This window comes from Neodiprion lecontei, chromosome 7 (genome assembly GCF_021901455.1).
Source record: "Neodiprion lecontei isolate iyNeoLeco1 chromosome 7, iyNeoLeco1.1, whole genome shotgun sequence".
Taxonomy (NCBI): domain Eukaryota; kingdom Metazoa; phylum Arthropoda; class Insecta; order Hymenoptera; family Diprionidae; genus Neodiprion; species Neodiprion lecontei.
This window is the reverse complement of record NC_060266.1, coordinates 4,896,666-4,920,952: the sequence shown is the minus strand read 5'-3', so window position 1 is coordinate 4,920,952 and position 24,287 is coordinate 4,896,666. Positions and strand designations below refer to the sequence as shown.

Sequence of the window (24,287 nt, the reverse complement as noted above, 5' to 3'; positions counted from 1 at the left end):
TTAACAAATTTGTACTTTTCACACAATCATATTTAGTTATTATTTGTGTTGTGAATCGTTGCAATCGATGTAATTTTTTTTTTTTTTTTTTACCCCCATACGCTTACATCATTCCTATAACCGTATTGATCGAAGGTCGATTGCTCGATTATTTTGAAAAATCTATATTCTTAAAAACGCTCAACTATACGTAGAGTAGTAATGATAGTTATAATAATATATGGTGATAAATTAAAATCCTCGTCTGTCATCTAATGAACCTTTTAGTCGATATCAATAATAATAATAATAATATTAACAACAACAACAATAATAATAATAATAGTACAAGGACTCCGTATGTTTGTAGTAATATTACTAGGACAGCCAAAGTCTCGTTTTTTTTTTTTTTTTTTTTTTTTTTTTTTTCTACATCCGACACTAGCAGGTCACCCTGTGTACAAATTTTTGGTCATAATTTATTGATTCATCTACGTAAGATATGTGTGTAGTTGTAACACGATAGCGTGATATCTGCATCGAAATTGCGAAAATTAAAACTCCGCGTGTAAATATATTATTATTATTGTTACAATAGTTTATATATTTTTTCCTCGTTCTTTGTCATTTTTGTTTTATTTTCTTAGCAATTTCTTTTACCCTCGTTTCTACGAGTTGATAACGATTTTATACACCCTTGTACTTTGATTCCTCGTGTAATATTGAACATTTAAATTTAATCGTGTTCATGCATAAATATATTTCAATCACTCCGTCATGCTGTGATCATTTTGAATCGATGGTAACGCGCGAACAATAAATCGCGTCAGCTGTTTTCAATTATATGTATATTATAACCTCTATTTTTCTTTTCTCTTCTTTTTTTTTTCTTTTCTCTCTCTCTCTTTCTACTTTCGTTGATATATTTATACAATGACAAAATAAAATTCGGAGGAATGCGTGAGATTGAAGATGGGAGATGAATGTGAGAAAGAAAAAAAAAAACAAAAAAAAAAAAGGAACAGTTTACCCGGCTTTATTTAACTTATCGTTGTTATTAAATTATGCGTGAAACGGAAATTAACTAGGAACATAGAACCGCAGACGTGTAGAAGCAAGGAAAAATTATCATCAAAGGTCACCGATAGTATAATTTTTTTTTTTTTTTTTTTTTTTTTTTCCGGCTGATTATCATATCGAGTTGAATTCAATAATAAACTTCGATCTGAGATACGACGAAAAGAAGCTTATTTAATATTAGTCTTGCGTTAATTTGTTTTAATCAATAGTCTACTGAGCAAAATCGACGAAATATTGCAATATCGTCATAATGAAAAATATTTCAAATATATATGTACATTAAAAAAGAAATAAGGGCTCAAGATCTTTTTTCACGTTCCTTGTACAATAATATTAACAATATTATGCAATAATCGATTCGCTGCCCTATTATTAATTCGCTTTTATGTACGCCAATTAAGACGTCGTTCAGATCAGTTTGTTACAGTATTTTCATTAAAATAATATTTCGAGTGGTTGGTTCGAGTATTCATTCGGTCTAATAGGACTCGTAATTTATACGAATAATTTACCTAGTCTAAGTTGCAAGCGGATACAAGTGTTATATTTTAACGATGCCTTTTCCCAATCGTTGGCAAAATGTATTGTATCGGGCCTTAAAAATTTCTCAACACTTTCTTACACGAGTAAATATTTTTATCAATCGTTTCAATTCATTTTTACTCAGCGATTTAAAAGAGAAAAAAAAAAAAAGAATCGGGCGTTACAAGTTTTTTCAAAACGAATTCTCATAGATATCGTTTCCTCGAACGAAATCGTAAATCAACATGTTTTACTACGAATTAAACTCTAGCAATTTTGGATTTGAAATATTTGGCAAATGTTGAGTTATAGCATTAAGTCCGATTTCCGAGTCAATTATTTTGAAACATTTTGCGGAAAATAAAGAATGAATAAATTATAAAAAAAACTTCTCCCCTCTCGAATATCTTTACAATTACAAGAAGAACCTTTCGAACAATGATAATATCTAACTTTATACGGATATACAGTCGAACATGTGCAAAGTGATTCCGCAATTGTATGCTAAAGATACCGCGTCGATGAATTTGATACATCTATGGAATGAACATTTTTTTTCACTTAACGAATCATCAAAGTCCCATTACATCAATCAATTATACAGAATTCACATAAGTAACAATATCATTCAACACGTAGGATTATGCATAATATGTATACGCGTTTTCCTTATAGTTATATATATATTATATATTATATATATATGTATGTGTGTGTGTGTATGTACGAATGTATGTATAATATTATATATCATATTTACCGGGTCAACCGAAATACCTTACAATATGATAATATGTAATAATAATGTTACGCAAAGCGAGATTAGCCCTTTTTTTTCTTTCTTTTTTTTTCTTTTTCATACATACAATACGACATAATATATAATACAAAATAATCCTAAATAGAAAAAAAAAAAAAAACTACGTCAATATTTGTGTATAAATTAATTATAGTTACAGTAAAAGTAATCATGCGTGAAAGGTGCATCGTGGAACGCGGATAAGAAAAAAAGAAATTGAAGAAACATGTATAAAAAAAAAAAAAAAATCAATTTTCTTCAATCAAAAATAAGTCATATACGTCACTTGGAACGGACAAATGATTACACTGTTCGGATCGTTATTGCAATATGGTTGACCGTGCGGTTCGTCAGGCACCCAATTTCAATGTGGCTGCTCGTTGCACTTGGGCGCCGTATTTATTTATTTATTTATTTATTTTATTTTTAATTCTTTTTTTTTTCCTTTCCTTTCTTGTTTTTTTTTTCTTCTCACCTCACACGTTATCGTTGCCGTCATGGTATGCTAGAAATACTATAAATGAACTTTCGTTTAATTTCATTTAAATTGAGGCCGTTAAACCTGAGCGGGTTTCGATTTTCCAACTACCAGCATTATCTTCTGCAGGAACCTCGTTGTGCTTACTGAAACAACGTTTAATTCATTTATCTTCGTTAGTATGCACAGAGAAGATGTTGGGACATTTTTAATGCATTTACGGTATCAGAAATGACTGTGACCATGATGATCACCTCAAATCGTTCTGTTCGAAATATTCTTTAAGAAAATCGTTAAAAATTGACGAAATTCGTACCAGAGTCTCGGGTAAATTCTGAACGGAACGATTTGGTTCTAGTTTTTTTTTTTTTCTCTCTTTTTTCTTTTATTCATCACAAACTCGTCGTAGAAATAAAATGCTCGATTCGAGCATCTTTTTAATAGAAAGTGCGTATATTATAGAAATCGATTTGTGAGGGTGTGCTTTGGCGCGTGTGTCATAATAAAGCAAGCAAAATAATATTCAACAAATAAATAAATAAACAAATAATGAAAAAAAAAAAAAAAAATAAGAAAAGATTTACCTATTATGAGAAAGAATAAATATGAATTCCACAGTTATTATTACTTATAAAGTTACAGTTATTGTTGAAAAATTTAATTACAGTTAATTTGGCAGTGCAATAAGCGAATGGCAAAATATTTACTAGTGAATACTTATCATGATATAGGCTTGTGAAGGTTACTTATTACAAAAAGCGTGGAAAAACATTGCCAAGACTGTGTATTAGTGCTGTGGTATAAATCGATCAAACGGCAGCTTCGATTAATAGTTTTTTTCGATTAGAGCACTACTATACAATGTCTCTTCGAAGCGAAGACAATTTTTTTCATGTAAATTGCAGACGCATGCACGTGAGGCGATAAAATGATAGATATGATATTCGAAGAAGTATATTAAATAATTATTAATAATAGTAATAATTATGTATCGTGTGTTATGAACCTTAATTTGTCTTTGGTCGGACAACCATCATCAGCTTCTGCATACTTTGGGTGAAGGCTCCTATACGAAAAAAAGTGTTAACTAGCAGAAAAATAAAATGAGTGAAAATTTTAACTACAATAATATGTATAACAAGTGTTTTCTCGTGTATGTATAGCCGTGTGTTTCTCGAATAGTCAACGATAGTGTTGAAATAATAAACCTGTTCAGTAACATTGTACGATAATATAATTATATAAGATATATGGAAGATAGATGACAAAAAACAAAAAAAAATAGTTACACGATAAAACTCGAGTGTCTTTTTTTCTTTTCATGTTTAATGATAAATGATCGTCATTGCTCTCTGTGCACGACTAAAACCCTTACGGTAAAAAATTCTGTCAGTGTCCCAAGGGATGTATCGGTGATACGGTTGTGTCAGTTAAACAAAATTACGAGCAAGCGAAATTTTCAGTTCTTAGACGTTTCCCGAAAGTGGAGTTATAAATAATTTATTCCTGCCGTCATTCTTTTCCTCGTGGAATGACGCTGAATTGCCGATATACTCTAGGAATGGTATTACAGACAAAATAGAATTTCAAGTGGCGTGGAGTCGGCAATACTTGTCGGATATCTTCCATTTTTTTATAACCTTAAACTAGTTTTAATTTGAATATTGTATCGAATGAGAGAGATGCGTGTAACTTTTTCCCTCTAAAATTGATAGTAAGAAATGTGATTCTTCCTTTATAAAATTACTGCAACATTATGGTACCATCTTTGAGTAAAGAATTTTCTTTTCATTTGTTTGCCATGCGGAATTTGATAAAAGTCAAATTCATCGAATTTTCAACTGTCTGAAATTTCAGTGCTGAGAGTTTTTCTTTCTTTCTTTTTATCATACCGTATAGCTCTGCATTTTCAATATTTGACAATTAAAGTCGAAAAACTTGACACAATATTTGAGAATACCTCGGGACACTCGGAAGAAATTTTCAAGAAGAGTGTGCGGCTATTTATCTAGTCTTGATATACCTATTTTCATTACTTTTAGCTTGTTTGTTCAAGTTTATCTTTCAGTACTCACCTACTGTCTTGGTGAATGACTTGGGTTTGTTTTTCCAGGCGATAAAGAACAAGTAAACAGGTACTGATGACAAGATCATGAGACAACCGTACGCTGAAAACACGGTTACAAAGTTTCATCGGTATATTCCATATACAAAGGCTCATTATAATTGGAATTTCAAATATCCGGCTATAATCATTACATTAATTACATAAACACGGCGCATACACGAATGATGTCGAGTCAATTAGTGCAGCTTATCAAGTCCATTATTACGACAAACGGAATAAGAAGAAAGTCGAAAGACGAATAAAAAATTAGAGTCACTTTAATTCAAGTCTGCATGTGACTATCATTTGTGATTACGTATTTATTAATAATTCTTAATCTTTCAAAGTTGTGCAATGGAATCAAGACTTTGAACTCTGAGTTACAATATTGACCGATTGAACTCCGTCATGGAAAAATATCGCTAGCTAAGAATATGGTTGGCGAGTTATCGGAATTCAAAGTTATACTCATTAGTTGTAAGTAAACGTGAAAAATATTTAGAAATTATGCTCAACCAGAAATGTTTCTCACCTGTCTCCATTGGCTCAGCATACATGGGAACGAGGGTGATGAAGAGCGTGGCGATTATGTACACAACGGGGAAAATGAGATTCACTTTTATTGGCCTCGGAAGATTAGGCTGCGCCCACCTAAGCCAAGGCACGCAAAGCACCGACGCACCTATACTCATCTGAGGATTGAAAACATGGTTGATTCGTCGCCAGTAGGATCCATTCAATGTTCATTCATTTCTTCACCAATTACAAATAAACGTTGTTCTCGATGGTTAGTTTCAAACGATATAAATTTCACAACACGGTGTCCAGTTAAAAATCCGTATCAAATTCAAGTACATTTAAAAATATAATATTTCCAGGACCACTGGACACCATGCACAAGCACTTGACTGAGGTGTCACAATTGTTTGATCACTTTTGGAGTGATTCAGGATTTCTAAATCCTTTTTTCTAAAGAGTCGAAGAATAATGAATTTAAGATTGAAAGTTATGGATATGTGCAAGTGATCCCAATGACATTCTAAGCTATTATAGTAAGGTTAGTTTATAAAGGCATTGAAGTATTTCGGTCAGAACTGCTTGTCAAAATACATCGAGACAATGAAAAACAGTTCTAACTAATCGTTATCACGTTGCTTACCCAGGTGGCGAATCCCACGTAACTTATAAGTTTGAAGATATTGGACGAGGAGAGATAGACCATCGACAATAGAGCCTGAAATGAGTAAAATTTTTCAACTATTCAGCCTGTCCAATGCGGAGTTGGTATTATTAACCGCGAGTTGTGTATCTCACCATGCACAAAACAGCTGGGGTAGGAGTCAACCTGGATATTTGTATCATTGTCAGAACTTCTGGCATCTGTCCTTCGCAGGCACCGGCGTAGAACAACCTCGACGATGTTAGCAGAATACCATTGACAGCTCCGAAGGTGGATAAAGCAACGAAGACTGGTATGGTCCATGCCATCACGCCAAAGAGCCGATTGGCAAATGTCTGTACAGAGCGTGAATGGTTTAGATGATATACAGAATTGTGAGTTTACATCAATGGCAGGTGCATTGTTCCATTCCCTTTCCAAAGATCGTTATACTGACCAATTTTCCATATTACAGGCATCCGTTTGTAAATGAAAGATGGAGGTGACGTTGGTTTTTACTTACAACTGCTACAGCTCCGCTGCCAAGAACTTCGTCGGGACTAAGAGTAGTGTAGAAAGCAACATTGGCGAAAACGTAGACGATTGTGACTAGAGTACAGGAAATTCCAATGGCTCTGGGTAGATTCCTGGAGGAAAAGAAAATTAGTGGTGAGGTTTTTTCTCAGTTATAAATAATACTCGAATACCTTACAAGATAACCGGAGGACGGTTTAATTTTTGATACAAACACACTTGTACACACATTACATTAGGGGGAATTTTGCTAACCACATTTTCGAACTCGAGGCTTTCGTCAGCGATGACATGGTCACAAAACCATGTATGCTTCGTTCGTGAATTTATTCTCTCTAACTGGATGGCAGCGTGAATTTAGAGAATTATTATGGACGTATAATATTCCACATTGGCCGTATGGTTGTTCGACGTTGTGTGTATTTGACAAACATATTGTTTGTGACCTTGGCTTAGTTTAGTAGTGAACTTGTATCTACCATTAGACGCGTGCAGTGTCAAGGCACGCAATAAACAGTCTGATTTTCAGCATTGCCTGTGGATAATTGTTATCAATCACAAACAAACTTATCCAACTCTGAAATATTCTCACAGTTTCACCTTTATTAACTTGACATCGATAGTTACTCTAATAGTAACTACTGGCTAGTTTTAATTCAAATAGAGTATATGTGGCACTAGGGGTATAATTAGCAAGTGAGCACGGAAATTGAGGATACATTCAATCTGTGAATATGATGGACAAAATGATACAACAGGTTTCACTTATATGGTAATGAAACTGAATAAATTTAATTTTGTGTTACAGCACTGATCAAGGCTGTCCGCTTGGCTCAAGTCATCGGGAAGCATTCCAGGGGTTTCCGGAACTCTGTCACATCAGATACGGCATTACTCATGGTAGCGTGACAAGCGTTTGACAACCAAGGCTTGCAGAGAATAAGATTTACTGGAGAAGTTCGTTCGCGGTGAGGATTGACATTTTTGGGTGAAAGCCGTATTTCTGATGGTCAGCACGAAGCTGAATCTGCCACGCTGATCAGGCGCAAGAACAATAAAAACAATTTTAAATGTGTTTCGATAATTACTATAATGATGATTGCGAGCTTCTATACGTAAGACAGTATATTAAGCCGAGCAAGTGAATTTATTGGTAGATTTTATTTTACACATTTAACACAACACTGAAGTTCGATCTAGAATGCGATTACAGTAATGCGAAAATTTTTTGCAATATTTTAATTGTCCATTTGTCTGCACAACATAGAAAAACTGTATGTTTATCTCGATAGTGATTGTAACAATAAATAAAAGCATCAGTGAATATAAATGTCTATTCATTCATCTATCGCTAGCTTTTGTGCCACTTTATCTTGGAACTAAGCGGATCGGAGAAATTTCAGCGAAAAATTACTCCTGGTATCAGGAGAACATCTGAGACGAGGAGCTCAATCAAAGGTACGCCTTATGCCTGAAAGCCCGTGTCACATACGTAAAAGTTTGGTTACCTATGATTAGGCGATTCCACCGAGACTGACCAAATCGGAGAAATTGTAGCGAAAAATTACTCCTGGTATCAGGAGAACATCTGAGCCGAGGAGCTCTATCGAAGGTACGCCTTATGCCTGAAAGCCTGTGTCACGTATGTATAAGTTTGGTTGCCTATAATTAGGCGCTTCTGGTTAGACTAAGCAAATCGGAGAAATTGCAGCGTAAAATTACTCCTGGTATTAGGAGAACATCTGAGGCGAGGAGCTTGATCGAAGGAGCGCCTTACGACTGATGGCCGTGTCGCGTACATGTGAGTTTGGTTGCCTATGATTAGGCGCTCCCGCTTGGCTGGGCAAATCGGAGAAATTGCAGCGAAAAATTACTCCTGGTATCAGGAGAACATCTAAGGCGAGGAGCTTGATCGAAGGAGCGCCTTACGACTGATGGCCGTGTCGCGTACATGTGAGTTTGGTTGCCTATGATTAGGCGCTCCCACTTGGCTGGGCAAATCGGAGAAATTGCAGCGAAAAATTACTCCTGGTATCAGGAGAACATCTAAGGCGAGGAGCTTGATCGAAGGAGCGCCTTACGACTGATGGCCGTGTCGCGTACATGTGAGTTTGGTTGCCTATGATTAGGCGCTCCCACTTGGCTGGGCAAATCGGAGAAATTGCAGCGAAAAATTACTCCTGGTATCAGGAGAACATCTAAGGCGAGGAGCTTGATCGAAGGAGCGCCTTACGACTGATGGCCGTGTCGTGTAAATGTGAATTTGGTGGCCTATAATTAGGCGCTTCCACTAAGACTAAGTAAATCGGAGAAATTGCAGCGAAAATTACTCTTGGTATCAGGGGAACATCTGAGGCGAGGAGCTCTTCCAAAACAGAGACACATCGATTGACTGCATGTGATGTTGACGCTGTGTGACTGAAGGCATGCCTGCTTGATTGAGAGGGCATGTGATCGCTCATTTTCCCGCCATTTTCTGTTAGACCTAAGCGAATCGGAGAAATTTCAGCGAAAATGACTCCTGGTATCAGGAGCACAGGAGTACCGAGGAGCTCTTCTAAAAACATGGACACATTGATTGATTGATTGACTGCATGTGATGTCGACGCTGTATGATTGAAGGCATGCATGCTCCGAGTATCAGGAGCGCAGAAAAACCGAGGAGCTCTTCTAAACACAGGGACACATTGATTGACTGCATGTGATGTCGACGCTGTGTAACTGAAGGCATGCCTGCTTGATTGAGAGGGCATGTGATCGCTCATTTTCCCGCCATTTTCTGTTAGACCTAAGCGAATCGGAGAAATTTCAGCGAAAATGACTCCTGGTATCAGGAGCACAGGAGTACCGAGGAGCTCTTCTAAAAACATGGACACATTGATTGATTGGTTGACTGCATGTAATGTCGACGCTATGTGATTGAAAGCATGCCTGCTTGATTGAGAGGGCATGTGATCGCTAATTTTCCTGCCATTTTCTCTTAGACCTAAGCGAATCGGAGAAATTTCAGCGAAAACGACTCCTGGTATCAGGAGCGCAGAAAAACTGAAGAGCTCTTCCAAAACAGGGACACATTGATTGATTGATTGACTGCATGTGATGTCGACGCTGTATGATTGAAGGCATGCATGCTCCGAGTATCAGGAGCGCAGAAAAACCGAGGAGCTCTTCTAAACACAGGGACACATTGATTGACTGCATGTGATGTCGACGCTGTGTAACTGAAGGCATGCCTGCTTGATTGAGAGGGCATGTCATCGCTCATTTTCCCGCCATTTTCTGTTAGACCTAAGCGAATCGGAGAAATTTCAGCGAAAATGACTCCTGGTATCAGGAGCACAGGAGTACCGAGGAGCTCTTCTAAAAACATGGACACATTGATTGATTGATTGACTGCATGTGATGTCGACGCTGTATGATTGAAGGCATGCATGCTCCGAGTATCAGGAGCGCAGAAAAACCGAGGAGCTCTTCTAAACACAGGGACACATTGATTGACTGCATGTGATGTCGACGCTGTGTAACTGAAGGCATGCCTGCTTGATTGAGAGGGCATGTGATCGCTCATTTTCCCGCCATTTTCTGTTAGACCTAAGCGAATCGGAGAAATTTCAGCGAAAACGACTCCTGGTATCAGGAGCGCAGAAAAACTGAAGAGCTCTTCCAAAACAGGGACACATTAATTGACTGCATGTGATGTCGACGCTGTGTGACTGAAGGCATGCCTGCTTGATTGAGAGGGCATGTGGTCGCTAATTTTCCCGCCATTTTCAAATAGAACTAAGCAAATCGGCGGAATCTCAGCAAAAATGACTCCTGGTATCAGGAGCACAGGAGAACCGAGGAGCTCTTCTAAAAACAGGGACACGTTGATTGATTGATTGACTGCATGTGATGTCGTCGCTGTGTGACTGAAGGCATGCCTGCTTGATTAAGAGGACATGTGATCGCTAATTTTCCCGCCAATTTCTCTTAGAACTAAGCGAATCGGAGGAATTTCAGCGAAAATGACTCCTGGTATCAGGAGCACAGGAGAACCGAGGAGCTCTTCTAAAAACAGGGAACACATTGATTGATTGATTGACTGCATGTGATGTCGACGCTGTGTGACTGAAGGCATGCGTGCATGATTGAAAGGGCATGTGATTCCTTTATTGTATGGTACTCGTTTTCAGGCTCAAGTGAATCGGAGAAATATCAGTTTGAAACGACACCTCGTATAAGGAATACGTCTCAGCGTAGAAGCTCGATCAAAAACAACGACGGATTGAATTCGAAGAGGTAAACCTCACTTTCTGAGCAGACAATTCTCGCCTTCGGGTCTCACTAGCCTGACTCTTTCCATACAACGTGACCTCCTGAATGCAGAAAAGGCAGCAAATACAGCGTAGGAGCAACGGCACAAAAATCATGAAAAAATCCATGAGTTTTTTGGCTGAAACTTCTGCTTAAACTTAGGAAGGGCATTAAAAAGAGCGTAGCGCCAACAGGAGAGAAATTCCGAAGGAAAGTTTTCGATTTCAGCTGTAGCTCTGGATCCGTTGCTCGTAGCTTATTTGGATTGCACGCAGTCGATTTCGCTGGCAACGAAACGTCGATGTAGTGCATGAACAAATCAATCTCATCAACTTCGCTTATTTCCCCAAAAATCCAAAGGGGTTACCCTTACTTTTTTTTTATACGAAAAATGTTACTTCTAAAAAACAATTGTATGATTCTTCAGGACTAATCGAACCCAAAGCAACACAGATATGCAGAAAATATTTTATTTTTCTTTTGTAAACAGTACAAATAAGACCAATAGCAACTGAGACTATATAAAGAATATACGAACAAATTACTTATGCTCATTCTCGTGTCTTTTACGTCAATATTCTGATCCGCTATTTGCGGTAGATTTTTCCAGAATATTGACGAAATTTCACAAGTATCAGAACATACAATGGTACATCAGAAGACGTACATCATCCGATGAACAGGATGATGAATTCAGACAACTCGTCACTCAGAATGCAGCTAAATATGCAAAACTACAAAACGTACAGGCCTTACTGTTTTCTAATCTCAAAGTCAAGTTCATACAATGAATTATACTTTTATTGTTCGCTACAATCAAAACCATTCTTCACTTTCCATCCATTTGTTGACAATTTTTAACAAGTTACAGTGCGTCTCGTTTCTTAATTCTACCATATCTTGTCACATGCTGTCGCAATTTCTATCTAATAACCTTATAACAACATAACGGGTGTTCGTGTTTTTTGAAAAAAAAAAAAAAATGACGCCCTTGATCTTGAAATCGCCCTAGCAAAGGGCGGCGCGAAATGAGGAGGGGGGCAAACTTCTTGCGTAGCCCAGGTATCCTAATACCTCGAGTTACCAAATTTTCGCTTATACCTTCTTGAGATTTCATGCGAACTTGACCAACGTCCGACCCCCGGCCGTATCTGATTTTGTATGAAATTTTCTCCGAACTTTTCAGACATTGGTCGGTTTCGCATGGAATTCCCCCTATGCAAGTCTATAATACATGCATACGCAAAACCCACGCATTACTCAACTATTCTCATTCTGACATATGGTATATTCATACACATACTGCACAGACACTCAATCCTCTTTTAAAAAGCGTTTAAATTCCAAAATCAGGTTGTGCTCACTTCACCGGATCCTTGAGCTCTTCGATGATGAAATTGAGGTAGTTCCATCCGTTGTAAGCGAAGAGTCCCTGGTAGAAGCTCTGAGCTATCGATGTAACTTCCATCTTCGTATCCTCGAAAGTGAAGTACTCCGTTTTTCCTGTAAAATGAACATTATTATTATTATTATTGTTGTTGTTGTCGTTGTTATTTAGCGCAGCTTTTTTACAATGTTTCATCATGCAGAGGACGATCATAAATAAACGTTTCGATAAGAAGTGTCAGCTTGAGCAATAATCTATTTCGATCACACTTCACGCCTATTTCAATATACAAATAGATAACGTATTATCATGTTTTCGTTATCGTTGATTGGTCTTTAGCTGATGTGTTCGGTAATAGTTTTATAATCATTCAGTCGCGTCATGACGTAACTCGACGTCGGTGCCTAAAAGTTGTTTTTTCTTTCTTTTTTTGTTGCGGTTTTTTTTTTTTTTGTTTCTTTTTATTCTTGTATACACGACGCTCTTCGGCCTTCGGATTTGTTCAGATTTGAATATTCAACATAAATCGCGTCGATCAATTCTAAATATCGGTAAATTTTATTCGATATTTTATTAACCTCTCATCAGATTATTCGTTATAATCATTAATTTTATCTTTACGATGTATCTTGTTCATTTTTATCATTGCCATGAATATCAAATACCGATGTAAATTTAGCGGGGAAACTTAACCGAATCGGTAGAAGATCGTAACGTTTTAAATACTAATTTTAGTATGTCATGTACAGAAACAGTAAAAATGGTAAAAGCAAAAGATTATTTCATAATTGATCGAATTAATTGAACACCAAATTTCTACAATTGCCTTCTTTATCTTTAGTAATTTTCGGTAACGTAATTCGTATGATATTTCAACTCTGAACTTTCAAGCAATAGAGTCAAAATATTGATCGTTGAAGAAGTAATAATAATAAAAATTACGTCAAGTATTTTTATAACGATACATACATTTCATAACTATCCGGGAATATCTTAAAGTCGTTTATATCATTAATCACTTTTTGATTATTGTAACGACACGGCAGAGCAACAGCTCGTGCTTGACAAGAACTTGATACTGTTTTAAAAAATTCCATATGAATTTATGATAAACATTTGTCGAATTCCGTTTGTTGCCGAAAGTTTACCGACAATACTTAGTAAACGATAGGCTTCTACGGTTTTCGGAAAGTCAGTTAATGATCCATGAATCCGGTACCGAATAATAAATTGAGTTGGTAACATTAAAAATAATCACAATTTTCGATCGAATCGATTATACTTCAAACTCGATTATTTTTCCTCACAATCGGTTTTTGTTTATCACTCCCATGAACGATGCGATACAATGTCAATTTGTGTGATTAAAGTATCACTTATTACCATTATCTTACCTTCCTAATTACCTGTTTCATACAACAAGTGATAGATAAATGAATATTTTTACTAAGCTATTAATACTACGTACTGAGATTTACGAAATTTTGGTTTTATGTGCACCGTCTCAAAAAAGTACGAAACAATCGATCAATAGATTCATTTTTGCCGATTCAATCGAGTCGTGTTTCTATTATTTTTGATGATGGATATCAACTCGGCGATTAAGATCGATCCGAGATCCGAGTTGTTACATCAGTCTGTCTAAGACGACGGAGACGAGGAGCTTTGCCATTACGGATCCATTTACGTACGTTACTGATTGGGCCAATTTCACGATTCTTTTCATTCGCGAGCAGCGCGTATTATAAGTATATATACATATTTAACCACCTTTCTGATTGGGCAAATTGGTTCGTCCGGCAAGAGGCGCTGACTAAAGAAGAGGTCTCGTCTGCCTGCCCTCGTCTGTCCTACCGGCACTAATAGTTCTGCTTATGAGCGTAGGAGGTCCTTTGACACACTATCGCTAATTGGATTTAAGTATTACAGGGGGAAACGGGAGAAGAAATGGCTACGCTGAGAAAAATTTCATTTGTTACAGTGATTGGAAAAATTGAGTGAAGCGGGTATCGTTAAAAAAAAACTGTTTGAATATTGTTGGAATTACGAAAAACGAGGTACGCGTAAACATTTTGCGCTAACGTCGATCATTTTTTGGTTATTGCAACGCAGAATCAGTTTCCGAGGTTTACTCTACTTTTTTAGTTAAACAAGGCTTTAACGTCAATTTATTCTTGCAGGAGCGTTAAATTTTTGCGACAGTTGCAAGAAAATCTAGCAACAGCGATCGTAATGAGAAAGAATAGCAACGGATACTGGAGTTTCCGTTAACAGGTAGAAAACTAATTTTCATTTTGTACCTAGAAGTATGTTTTTCGATTGTGGTAAAAAATGAAAATAGTCGAGGACTGAGCGATAACCGGAACTAAATATTTCTCTCATTTTAAGAACAATGTGACGAATGATAAAAAGATTTTTCAGCTATTATACAAACTAGTGTTGTGCGCATTAATCGATCGATGGGCCGCTTTGATTAATCGTTTTTTTCCTTTGGTCGATTGATCGTTTTTTAATTAGTCGATTAATCGTTTTTCAGATTATGGCTTTGATTCACATATTTACCGACTTGTACAATTCTTACGACGCAACTGGGATCGATCGATTAACAGAAAAAACGATTAATTGAAACCACCGATTTGTTGAAAAAACAACCAACAAAAATCGCCGATTAATCATTAATCTGAAAAACGATTGATCGAAAAAAAAAAAATCGCACAGCCCTAATACAGACGTCCGAGAAATTGCAGCGACGTAACGGAATTTTTTTTTTTACCTAATCCGTGGTCAAAGGCGATTCTGATTGCCTGACGCAAGCCGGCCACATGTAAAGTAATAAGTAGAAAAAAAAAAAAAAAAAACATTGCAGCTATAGAAGTCTTGGAAAAGAAATAATTACAAATTTATCAGACGATCGATGTTTGGGCGTTTTTTTATTTTTTTTATTTTTTTAAACCTTTTACAGGCACTGCAATTCAGCCCACGTTGAATTTTCGAACCGTGTGATCAGTCGCTCTTTGTTTGATGTCGAGTACAGACAAAACGAACACCGACAATGGAGCGGCTATGATTTTCAAAATGAACGATGAACTCAGCAAAAATGAACCGTCGATTCGCAAAGGTTGGGTTTGCGTGTTGCTGCAGTTGAGTAATAAAAAACTCAACATGGATTTCGACGTGTTAGCAAAAAGGGGCTGCCAATATGATTCGCCAATAAGTCCGAACAACGACTCGCGTCAAGAGGTAATCGTAATCAAATAACTCCTTATTGGATGTTCAGGACGATTCTGTTCGAAGGATATGCTTCAGAGACAATATCAAAAAAATTTTCATTTTATATTTACGTGAGTTTCAAGACCGCTGATAGTTTTGGATCCAAGCTATCATTATTAACGTGGAATCTTAGTTTCATTTAAGCAGAAATTTTTTTTTAACAATTAATATAATGACTTAGGCGGGGATTTCAAGTAAAACCCAAATTTATTCAACATAATTAAAATCGAATCTTTTTAATGAATTTCCAATTGTCTTAATAAAAAGACTCCTCAACGGATCACACACTCAGGCATAAGAAAGAATTGACGGTAAAAAAATTTTCGTTCCTGTATCGAGTAACGTTTTCGATTTTCTTATTTATCAATCTATTTGATACATGCGTTGATTTATTCTGTTCAAGCTTCCTTTTTCTTTGATAAAAATAAACAGCTGGAACAAGGATACCTTATATTTCTCTCGTGTTTAAGGATAACTCTCACAATTTTTTTAAAACTTTTATTCGCTTTGTTTTTTTCCCCCGTATTTTATCTGCACGCTTTTCAACAGCTATATCCTTAACGGCTATTCTCAGACCGGTTTCATCTCATTGAGAGTTCAAACGGCTGAGTAATTGTGTCGCAGTCTGTGTCGGCTAATCCTGAACTATTCATTCTGTTCCGGTCTACGCTACGCGCATTGCATCGTTTATCCGGGATATCCTTCACACGCTGCTAAGTCGCGTGTAAAGAAATAAAAACAAAAAAAAAAAGTTGCTCTCGATCAATAAAAACAGTCACCGATGATTTTTTTTTTCTTGCCTCCAAAACGCAGCAGCTTACATCGAAATGTAATTATAATTTTTGCAATTTTCATGCATCGTGATCCATCAATCGCTTTACAAAATGTTCTAAAATTACTTGAGATATTATTGAATAATCAAGGTATTAGTGCAGTAAAAATAGGTATGAATTAAAAATTATTCGGGATATGGCTGCGTTTTTGTGTACAGAGATTTTCGTCCCTCAGGAACTGATATCTAAAATCATTTTTGAGCCGAATAAACGGCGTTTCGAGAAACCAGCAAAATTTGACGCTTCTTGGGGTGGGGGAGGGTTTTCCCCAAAAACTGTCATCGATAGATGAAAAATAACTTGAACATCGTGCAGGGAGGAAAATTCTACACCGAATTGTGTCCTCATGTCGGAAACTGAGTCCGATTAACGAATTAAGAACATAGAAATTCTACTTAATGACAGAATCTTGGAAATTACGATGAAATAATTCATTTTTTCCCAATTTATTAATTCGACTCCGTTTCCGACAAAAGAAGACAAAATTCGATGTAGAATTTTCACCTCTACGCGACGATCAACTCATTTACACAAAACTGAAGCCATATCCCGAATATTCTCAATTCGGACCTATTTTGATCGGACTAGTACGATTCAAATTGCATAGCTTCACGTTAGATTCAAAGTCATTCGATGGCGGAAAAATGGTACAAAGTGACTAATCCGTAAAATTAAAAGCGAGCTAACGAACTGCGGAAGTAAAGTCCTCCTTAATCAGCCGAAAGAATAACACAAGCAGAGTCAATTGACCGGTTATGATTAATTGACTTCCAGCTGACCTCGGGTCAAGAATATAGTACCTATTTTGAGGGTCTAGTTTTTATTGCAAGTTTAAACTATCCCTACAAACTCAGGAGATGCTTCTAATGATAACATTGCCGTTCGGTTCTACAGAAATCTGTTCTACAAATCAAATGTTCTACAGAATATTTTCTACAGACTCGTTTCTGCAGAAATATTTTTTTTGACAAATAAATTTTCGAAATCGAGATTCAGAAAATCAGAAATAATTCTCCATGAATTATTCTACAGGAAAATTGGTCGGCAAAATATTTTTCTACAGAGAAGAATTCGAGATTCGCATATGAAATAATCCTCGATCATTTATTGTACAGAAAAATTGTTCTACAAGAAATTTTTCTACTGTAGGATAATTAACGAATTCTACAGAAAAATTGTTCTTCAGAAATTTTTTCTACTGTAGAATAATTCATGCAGGATTATTTCTGTTGTGAATTTTGAATTTTTTTCGGTAGAAAAGTGTTCTGTAAAAAAACCTATCTGTAGAACAATTCCTCTGTAGAACAATTCTCCTGTAAAATAATTAATGCAGGATTATTTCCGATGTGAATCTCGAATTCTCTTCGGTAGAAAAGTATTCTGTAGAAAAATCTATCTGTAGAAAAATATTCTGTAGAACAATTCCTCTGTAGAACAATTCTTCTGCAGAATAATTTATGCAGGATTATTTCTGGTGTGAATCTCGAATTCTTTTCTGTAGAAAAATACTCTGTAGAAAAATGTTTCTGTAAAAAACGAGTATTCAGAACATATTCTGTAAAATACTAGCTCTGTAGAACCGATTTCTGTAGATTCGATCCTCCTCCAATAATAATATATAAACGTCGATTACATGACATTGCACTTTCTAAATTAAGGTGGATACATTCCCAATGTCCTCAACCTCATTTTCGGCCTGTCACACGTCACACTTGACTTCGACGACCAGTAATAGATTATTTATCAATTAATTATAAACGCTGTAATATCGCCAATCACTGCCTAGCGTGATTAAACGTACTACACGCAACTCATACTCGTACCAAATACCGAAATACGTAGGTACGTGTTCCGGTATCGAAACACTTTCACAAAATTTCATATCGGCTTGGAATCATTTGACATATCGGATATGTTAAATAACTGTTATCGAAATTTGGAATCATTACCGTTGCACAGCTGCCAGAATCCAGTGACGATGATTATGAACAAGGCCAAGAGCTTCGCGTACGTGAAGATGTCCTGAACTCTCGTTGCCCATTGAACGTCCCAGCAATTTATGAAGGCCAGGACACCTGGAGAAGAAAAAAAAAAAAAAAAATATCAATACCTGCAAAATCGAACAGATTTTGTTGTTGTAAAATATTAAGTCTGAGACATGGTACTGAGAATATATATTTTGCAATTTCGAAGAATCTTGGATGAATTTTCAAAGATTCTTGATATAATTTGATAGTGGGATTTTCTTTTCGCCCGTGTGAAATGTACGAAGGAAGATTTTAAGTGTGTAGAAACGCTTTCGTTTAATTACACTCTGATAAAATAATCCCTAAAGAAGCAGATGAATAAAAATTTTTAAGACTGCCGAGTTTTTCGGTTCCACATGGTCTCCGAAATATTTATAAGTCTGAAAAAAATGTTGAATTTATTTATTTATTTGTTGAAAAATTAGCACACGTAAACTAATGGTCGGTTTTTGAACTTTGCCACAAAAAAAAAAAAAATAGATTTTCTACTAATCCCTCATGAAAATCCGAATGATAATTTCTACACAAGCCTAATACACGCCAAAAAATTTATCAGAACTTTTTCGAAGTTTCTCTTCCTGTTGTTTTTCTTTGTACGCCATATTGGATCGGTCATATTGAATTTTCGAATTTCGAGTTCGGATTCGTAATAAGCGATCCCAAAAGCCAATTTATGCAAAATTTTCAGTAAATCGAACGTAAGGAAAAATGTATGTAACCGTTATTTCGATGGATTTCAACGTAATTACTCTTCAACCTGTCTTGATGTATTTTCTTAACTTCCGGCACTGAGAACGGTTTCATTCAACGGAATACAAGTCACATTCTGTCCTCTTCATTTTATCTTTCGAGTTTATTTCATTACTATATGATCTGATAAAACAATTCTTTTCACAAAACGAGGTTCTGTTCAATGAATTGTTTTAGTTCTGAAGAGCCCTCCTCCCCTCCCATCAGGGCCGAAACGTCGATTCGTATATTGTTTCATTTTTGTTTTTTTTCACCCTTAACACCGATAAAACTTCTTACATTTCTTAAACAGTGATACGATATTCACAAATATAGATGAAACAGAACCACTGAGTTCGTAAAACCACCTTGGACGAGTATTATTGTTTATCGTATAAGAAACGAAACGTGTGGTTAAATTTTTCGCTTATCCATATTCCGGCATCGATTTCGGTCGATAAACTTGAACGCTAATTATTGCTAAATTGCGGTTCTGGTTTTGTCGAATTATTCAACACCCTCCGATGTCTCGAGGCTTGAATTTCGTTTCGAGACGGAGTGACTCGGAATGACTTTTAATGACTTCGAGTGCAGGTTCAGAAGGACTCACTCGTCACAAAGTGCACACCCTCAAGAACCACCAGCCCACGCCTCGTTGAAAGCACAATCGATGAAATGCAGTCGAGGTCTTCCTACGTATAGGTATTCCAACGATCTGGACGTTGGGTGTGGATTACACACTGAGAAAAATTTCATTTGTTACAGTGACTAGAAAACTTCAGTAAAGCAGGTATCGTTAAAAAAATTTCCGGTAACGGCTAGAAAACTGATTTTCATTTTCTACCCGGAACTATATTTTTCGATTGCGGTAAAAAATGAAATTAGTTAGGAACTGACCGGTAACCGGAAGTAAAAATTTTTTCTCCGCGTAAGGCGATGATTTAATCCTTTGTAACAGCATATTTAAAATAAAGTCTAGCTGACCTTGCGATGGAAAGAAAGGCGACAGATCGAATCTTGCACAACCTCGTGTTCGTGTCCAGATATCAACGAATGACATTCGTGTCGGTTGTAATTCGGAGCAAAGTAGTAATTGCGGCACCTTTCGATCGTCCGTTTAAAGAATGGTGCAAAGGGTGAAAGTGTATTGAATTTTACAACTCGACGTTCACTCACGTACGATATTGATAATCACCCTGAGTTGTAAAAACGATCGGAAATTTTTATTAACCTCCAATTATGTACCGTGTACAATATTACACGCCTACCTTTCGCTTTTCAACCGATTCGACCTGAATATTTCGTACCGTAGGTACTGAAGTCTAACGTTGAGGTTTGCGCAAAATGGCGAGAAAAAAACTCGTAGCGTTAAGTGTCGAAGCTTAAATCCGATCATGAGAATCGAAGACTCTATTCGAGCAGCTTTAAAATTAATTATTTTTACAATTAAAAAATATCACACCGAACGTCAATGCTACCAAAATACGTACATAAATTTTTATATTAATAAATTGAAACGTCTCTTCGTGAAAAATCCTTCAAAAAACGCTTGTTTTCGCCCTCCTGACCGGGTATAACCCTTTAAAAAGGTTGGAAGGTCGTAAGCAGTACAGGACGATTAATCCTCTTCATCTTCTCGCCGTTACACGCGATTCGTGAAAAGTTAAATTCCGTTCTCAGAATTTCAAGATCAGGAAGATACACCAGAGCCAGTCTGCACACTTATTTATTCCAAATGACAGCCGGTTTCTTCGGAAGGAATTTTTATTCACGCTTACGAGCGTATGTTTTATTTTACAGAACAAGCTGAAGTACAAATTTCCCGTTTATGTTGATTTCGTTCGACGAGGCAAGTTGACAACTTGACTGAGTTTGCCTGTCGGCATTGAAAGTTGAATATACCAACGAAAATAACATTTCAGCTGTTATTCCGGTTTTATTATGGAGGCTTGGCGTACAACTTTAATTGATTCTCAAGCGTGATCTCATTGACTTGTTCCACAGCGATTTAACGTCCGGCAGCTAGTGTCAGAATCTTTGAACAGCGCGGTTTTATCTCTGATCCATCGCATCGTTTGTAAACTGGTTTGCATACCACCAATTCGTTCCTGTCTCTGTGTAACGTACCGATGTATAAATTTAAATCGACAACTGTTGTTGTATAATAACTTTTGGTCCGATCATCGTCGTCGTTAGGTCAAGAGGGCAAAGATAGAAAATATCTTACTCGGGCTCCTTCAGGTGTGATGGAACGTATATTCCGAACCAAAAGTCCGTCTCGATGAGATGAGAATCCAAATCAATCGTAACAAAGTTGATGGGATAATTCGTTTTTAATAATAACAATGCCAAAACGTTGTTGATAAATTGTTGAAACAAACATTTGTGCAACAAATCTCTGGCGACATTTTTTTTATTCCATATAAAATGAATTCATCGATTATTTTGAATACCTGTGAATTTTTTTGGAATTTTCCGCGATTTTGAAACAGCAGTGTTCGAGAATTTAAAAAATTTTGATAGATTCATCGAAGGTCCTGAATTTTTGGATGGGTTTTTGTAAACATTACACTAAAGAATTTTTAGAGACATTGAACGAACAGTTTCATAAATAATAAAGCGTTAGAAAATTTTGGAAAATGGAATTATTCAAAATCGCCGGAAATTCTAAAAATTCATAGGTATTCATAAAAATCAATGAATTCATTTTATACGGAATAAAAAAAATGTCACCAGAGATTTGTTGCACAAATTTTTATTCAAACAATTTATCAACAACTTTGTTACAATATTATTATTCAAAACGAATTATCTCATCAACTTGCATTGAGAAAAATTTAGTTTGTTACTGTAACTAAAAAAATTGAGTAAAACAGGTATCGTTAAAGAAAAAACTGTTCGAATATCTATCGAATATTATAACGGCTAGAAAAGAAATTTTCATTTTATACCCAGAACTATATTTTTCGATTGTGGTAAAAAATGAAAATATTCAAGGACCGAGCGGTAACCGGAAATAAAAATTTCTCTCAGTGCGGTTACGATTCAATTTTTACAAATTTTCATCCCATCGCGGATTTTTCTATATTCTCACCGAGACTCACTTTTGGTTGGAAAATCTTTTTCGCTCAAAATTTTATTCAAAATGATTTCCACGCATACTTTTACTTCTTCTTGGGCTTACAATTAGATCAATCCCGTTATCCTGCATTCATTAAATGCTAAAAACGTGCTGCTGGTAAACGTCGAGTGAAAATAAATATAAAAAAAAAAAAAAAAAAAACAACGAGGAAAAAAAATTGTTAACACCTTTTTCGCAATCACGTGCGACGTCATACACCGTAATAATCTGTGGCGAGAGGAAGAAAAAACTCTTGTGTACGGGATACGGCTCACCACAAAACCTGATACGTGTCTCTGGATCTGGTTGAGTATAGTTTGCTGGTATACGTACGCATATCTGGCTTCCGCGATAATTTTTTCCGTGCGCTGCTTTTTCTAGACGGTGTAATACTATCCCGTATATTATAGATTGTCCTGGACAAGTTCACCGAAAGTTTTCGAAGCCTGTCGGTAATTTTTATGCACACGGCAATTGACTCTACTATTTGCAAATCTTTTGATAAAAGAGACCTGGAATAAATTTTCCTCTCAATTTTTAAGCCTTAATATTCGCCTCTTCAAAGTGAGAGACTACAGAGAAAAGTTCTTGTTCTTTTAAAAAAATCAATTTCTAGACGAATTTTGTGGAATTTTTTTGAGAAGACACGATATTTTTGTATTGAGATATCAGAATTAGTCAAATAATTACTTCGAACGAATTTTACTGAACATGGTGTACTTATTGGATAAGAAATCTAGATTTCGATTTGTTGAACGATGTGAAATATTATTGTTTCGTGAACAAAATAGGCGGAATCAATTTTTAATTGAAAAAAATATACTTGTAAATACGAAATATGAAATTTAATTTAGACGATTTAACGAAATGATACTTTTCTCATGATATCATCAAAATATTGAATATCCTCGGTTAGATTCAACTGAATCGCTTCATGCAATTCACTAAATCTATTCGGTGGATGAAGATTAATCAAATTTACGAAATCACGAGAGCTATTAATCGATTAACGCCATCGAATAATACGTTACATCGTAGGTCTAAAAAATATTTTGTTGAGGTGGAAAAATACTTTCTGTGACGCGTTGAAAATCCTTTCTCGCGAGAAAAGTAAGATTAGCAGTTATTAGGAGAAGTTCCAGGCATCGGTCAAGTATAATCGGCAGAACTAAATCATTCGTGATCCGATACAATTGAATCAGCCACTCAATTCGCAATCGCATATTTCTTCGTCCTTGTTTGATGCGGCGCTTAATTCGTGCAGCGTAAATTACAATCAAACGATAATTTTTTCAGGTACAACAATAAAACAATCATTTTTCAATCTTTACAAAATGATTTCACTGCGCGGATCTGACTTCGCAATCGCAACAGAATCTATGAGTTTGTGGTGCGAAACCTTTTCTTGGACGTAACTAAACCATTTTGTTTTCTGCGCACTACAAAATCAACAAAACTCTTTAGTTACGTGAAAATAACGTTTGGTCTGGTGTATATTAACCCTAAGACTTCGTTTCCAGGATCAAATTTTGGTCAAAACGACTACATTTATTTCTGAGTGTGACATTGTTATTTTTATTCACCATATTGCTAAACCTTTACCAACAAATGAGAGAAAGAAACGTGCGGCAAACTTGACGATCTGTTACTTCCATGAACCGGTCGATCCTTGGAAATCCCAAGATTGTTTTTCTTGGCGGATTGCAAAATTATTGTCGAAAAATAATAATTGCTCTTCTACCTCTAGCATAGTTTACAAGCGGAATATTATTTTGAAAACAGTTCGACCAACACGCAAAAAATCGTAACAACTACTCTTTCTACATATCTGTGAGTTGAAGAGGATTCAATTTTGCAGTTTTGTTATCGCAATGCTGGAATATTCTGTGAGAATAGTATGGAAGTTTTTATTCACCGCATTACGTTTGCAGCATTTCGTTTGAAGTTTATGAAATCGGAAAAAAAC

The 24,287-nt window shown here is 36.1% G+C and overlaps 1 protein-coding gene and 2 long non-coding RNA genes across 5 annotated transcripts in view; 2 read left to right on the top strand and 1 right to left on the bottom strand.

The window, feature by feature from the left end:
• Positions 1-3: 3 nt before the first annotated feature.
• LOC107221772 (Y+L amino acid transporter 2) overlaps positions 4-24,287 on the bottom strand; it is a 39,104-nt gene continuing 14,820 nt past the window's right edge. For 2 of the 3 annotated variants that reach the window (XM_015660895.2, XM_046745523.1), the window contains exons 4-11: positions 18,394-18,519; positions 12,319-12,457; positions 6,648-6,771; positions 6,280-6,480; positions 6,125-6,199; positions 5,498-5,657; positions 4,934-5,026; positions 4-3,004 (exon numbers count right to left, since the gene is read on the bottom strand). In XM_015660895.2, the coding sequence (XP_015516381.1) occupies positions 2,937-3,004; positions 4,934-5,026; positions 5,498-5,657; positions 6,125-6,199; positions 6,280-6,480; positions 6,648-6,771; positions 12,319-12,457; positions 18,394-18,519 (986 nt within the window). In that variant the 3' untranslated portion in view covers positions 4-2,936. Of the gene's footprint in view, positions 3,005-3,864; positions 3,925-4,933; positions 5,027-5,497; positions 5,658-6,124; positions 6,200-6,279; positions 6,481-6,647; positions 6,772-12,318; positions 12,458-18,393; positions 18,520-24,287 lie in introns of all 3 variants that reach the window. The other variant, XM_015660896.2, reaches the window with a different exon arrangement.
• Positions 3,003-5,752, top strand: LOC124295464. The gene is made up of 2 exons (XR_006905400.1): positions 3,003-5,442; positions 5,516-5,752. It is a non-coding gene; the product is annotated as an uncharacterized LOC124295464 (long non-coding RNA).
• On the top strand, positions 5,848-7,972 carry LOC124295462. Its single transcript, XR_006905398.1, has 4 exons — positions 5,848-6,022; positions 6,129-6,519; positions 6,600-6,793; positions 7,467-7,972. It is a non-coding gene; the product is annotated as an uncharacterized LOC124295462 (long non-coding RNA).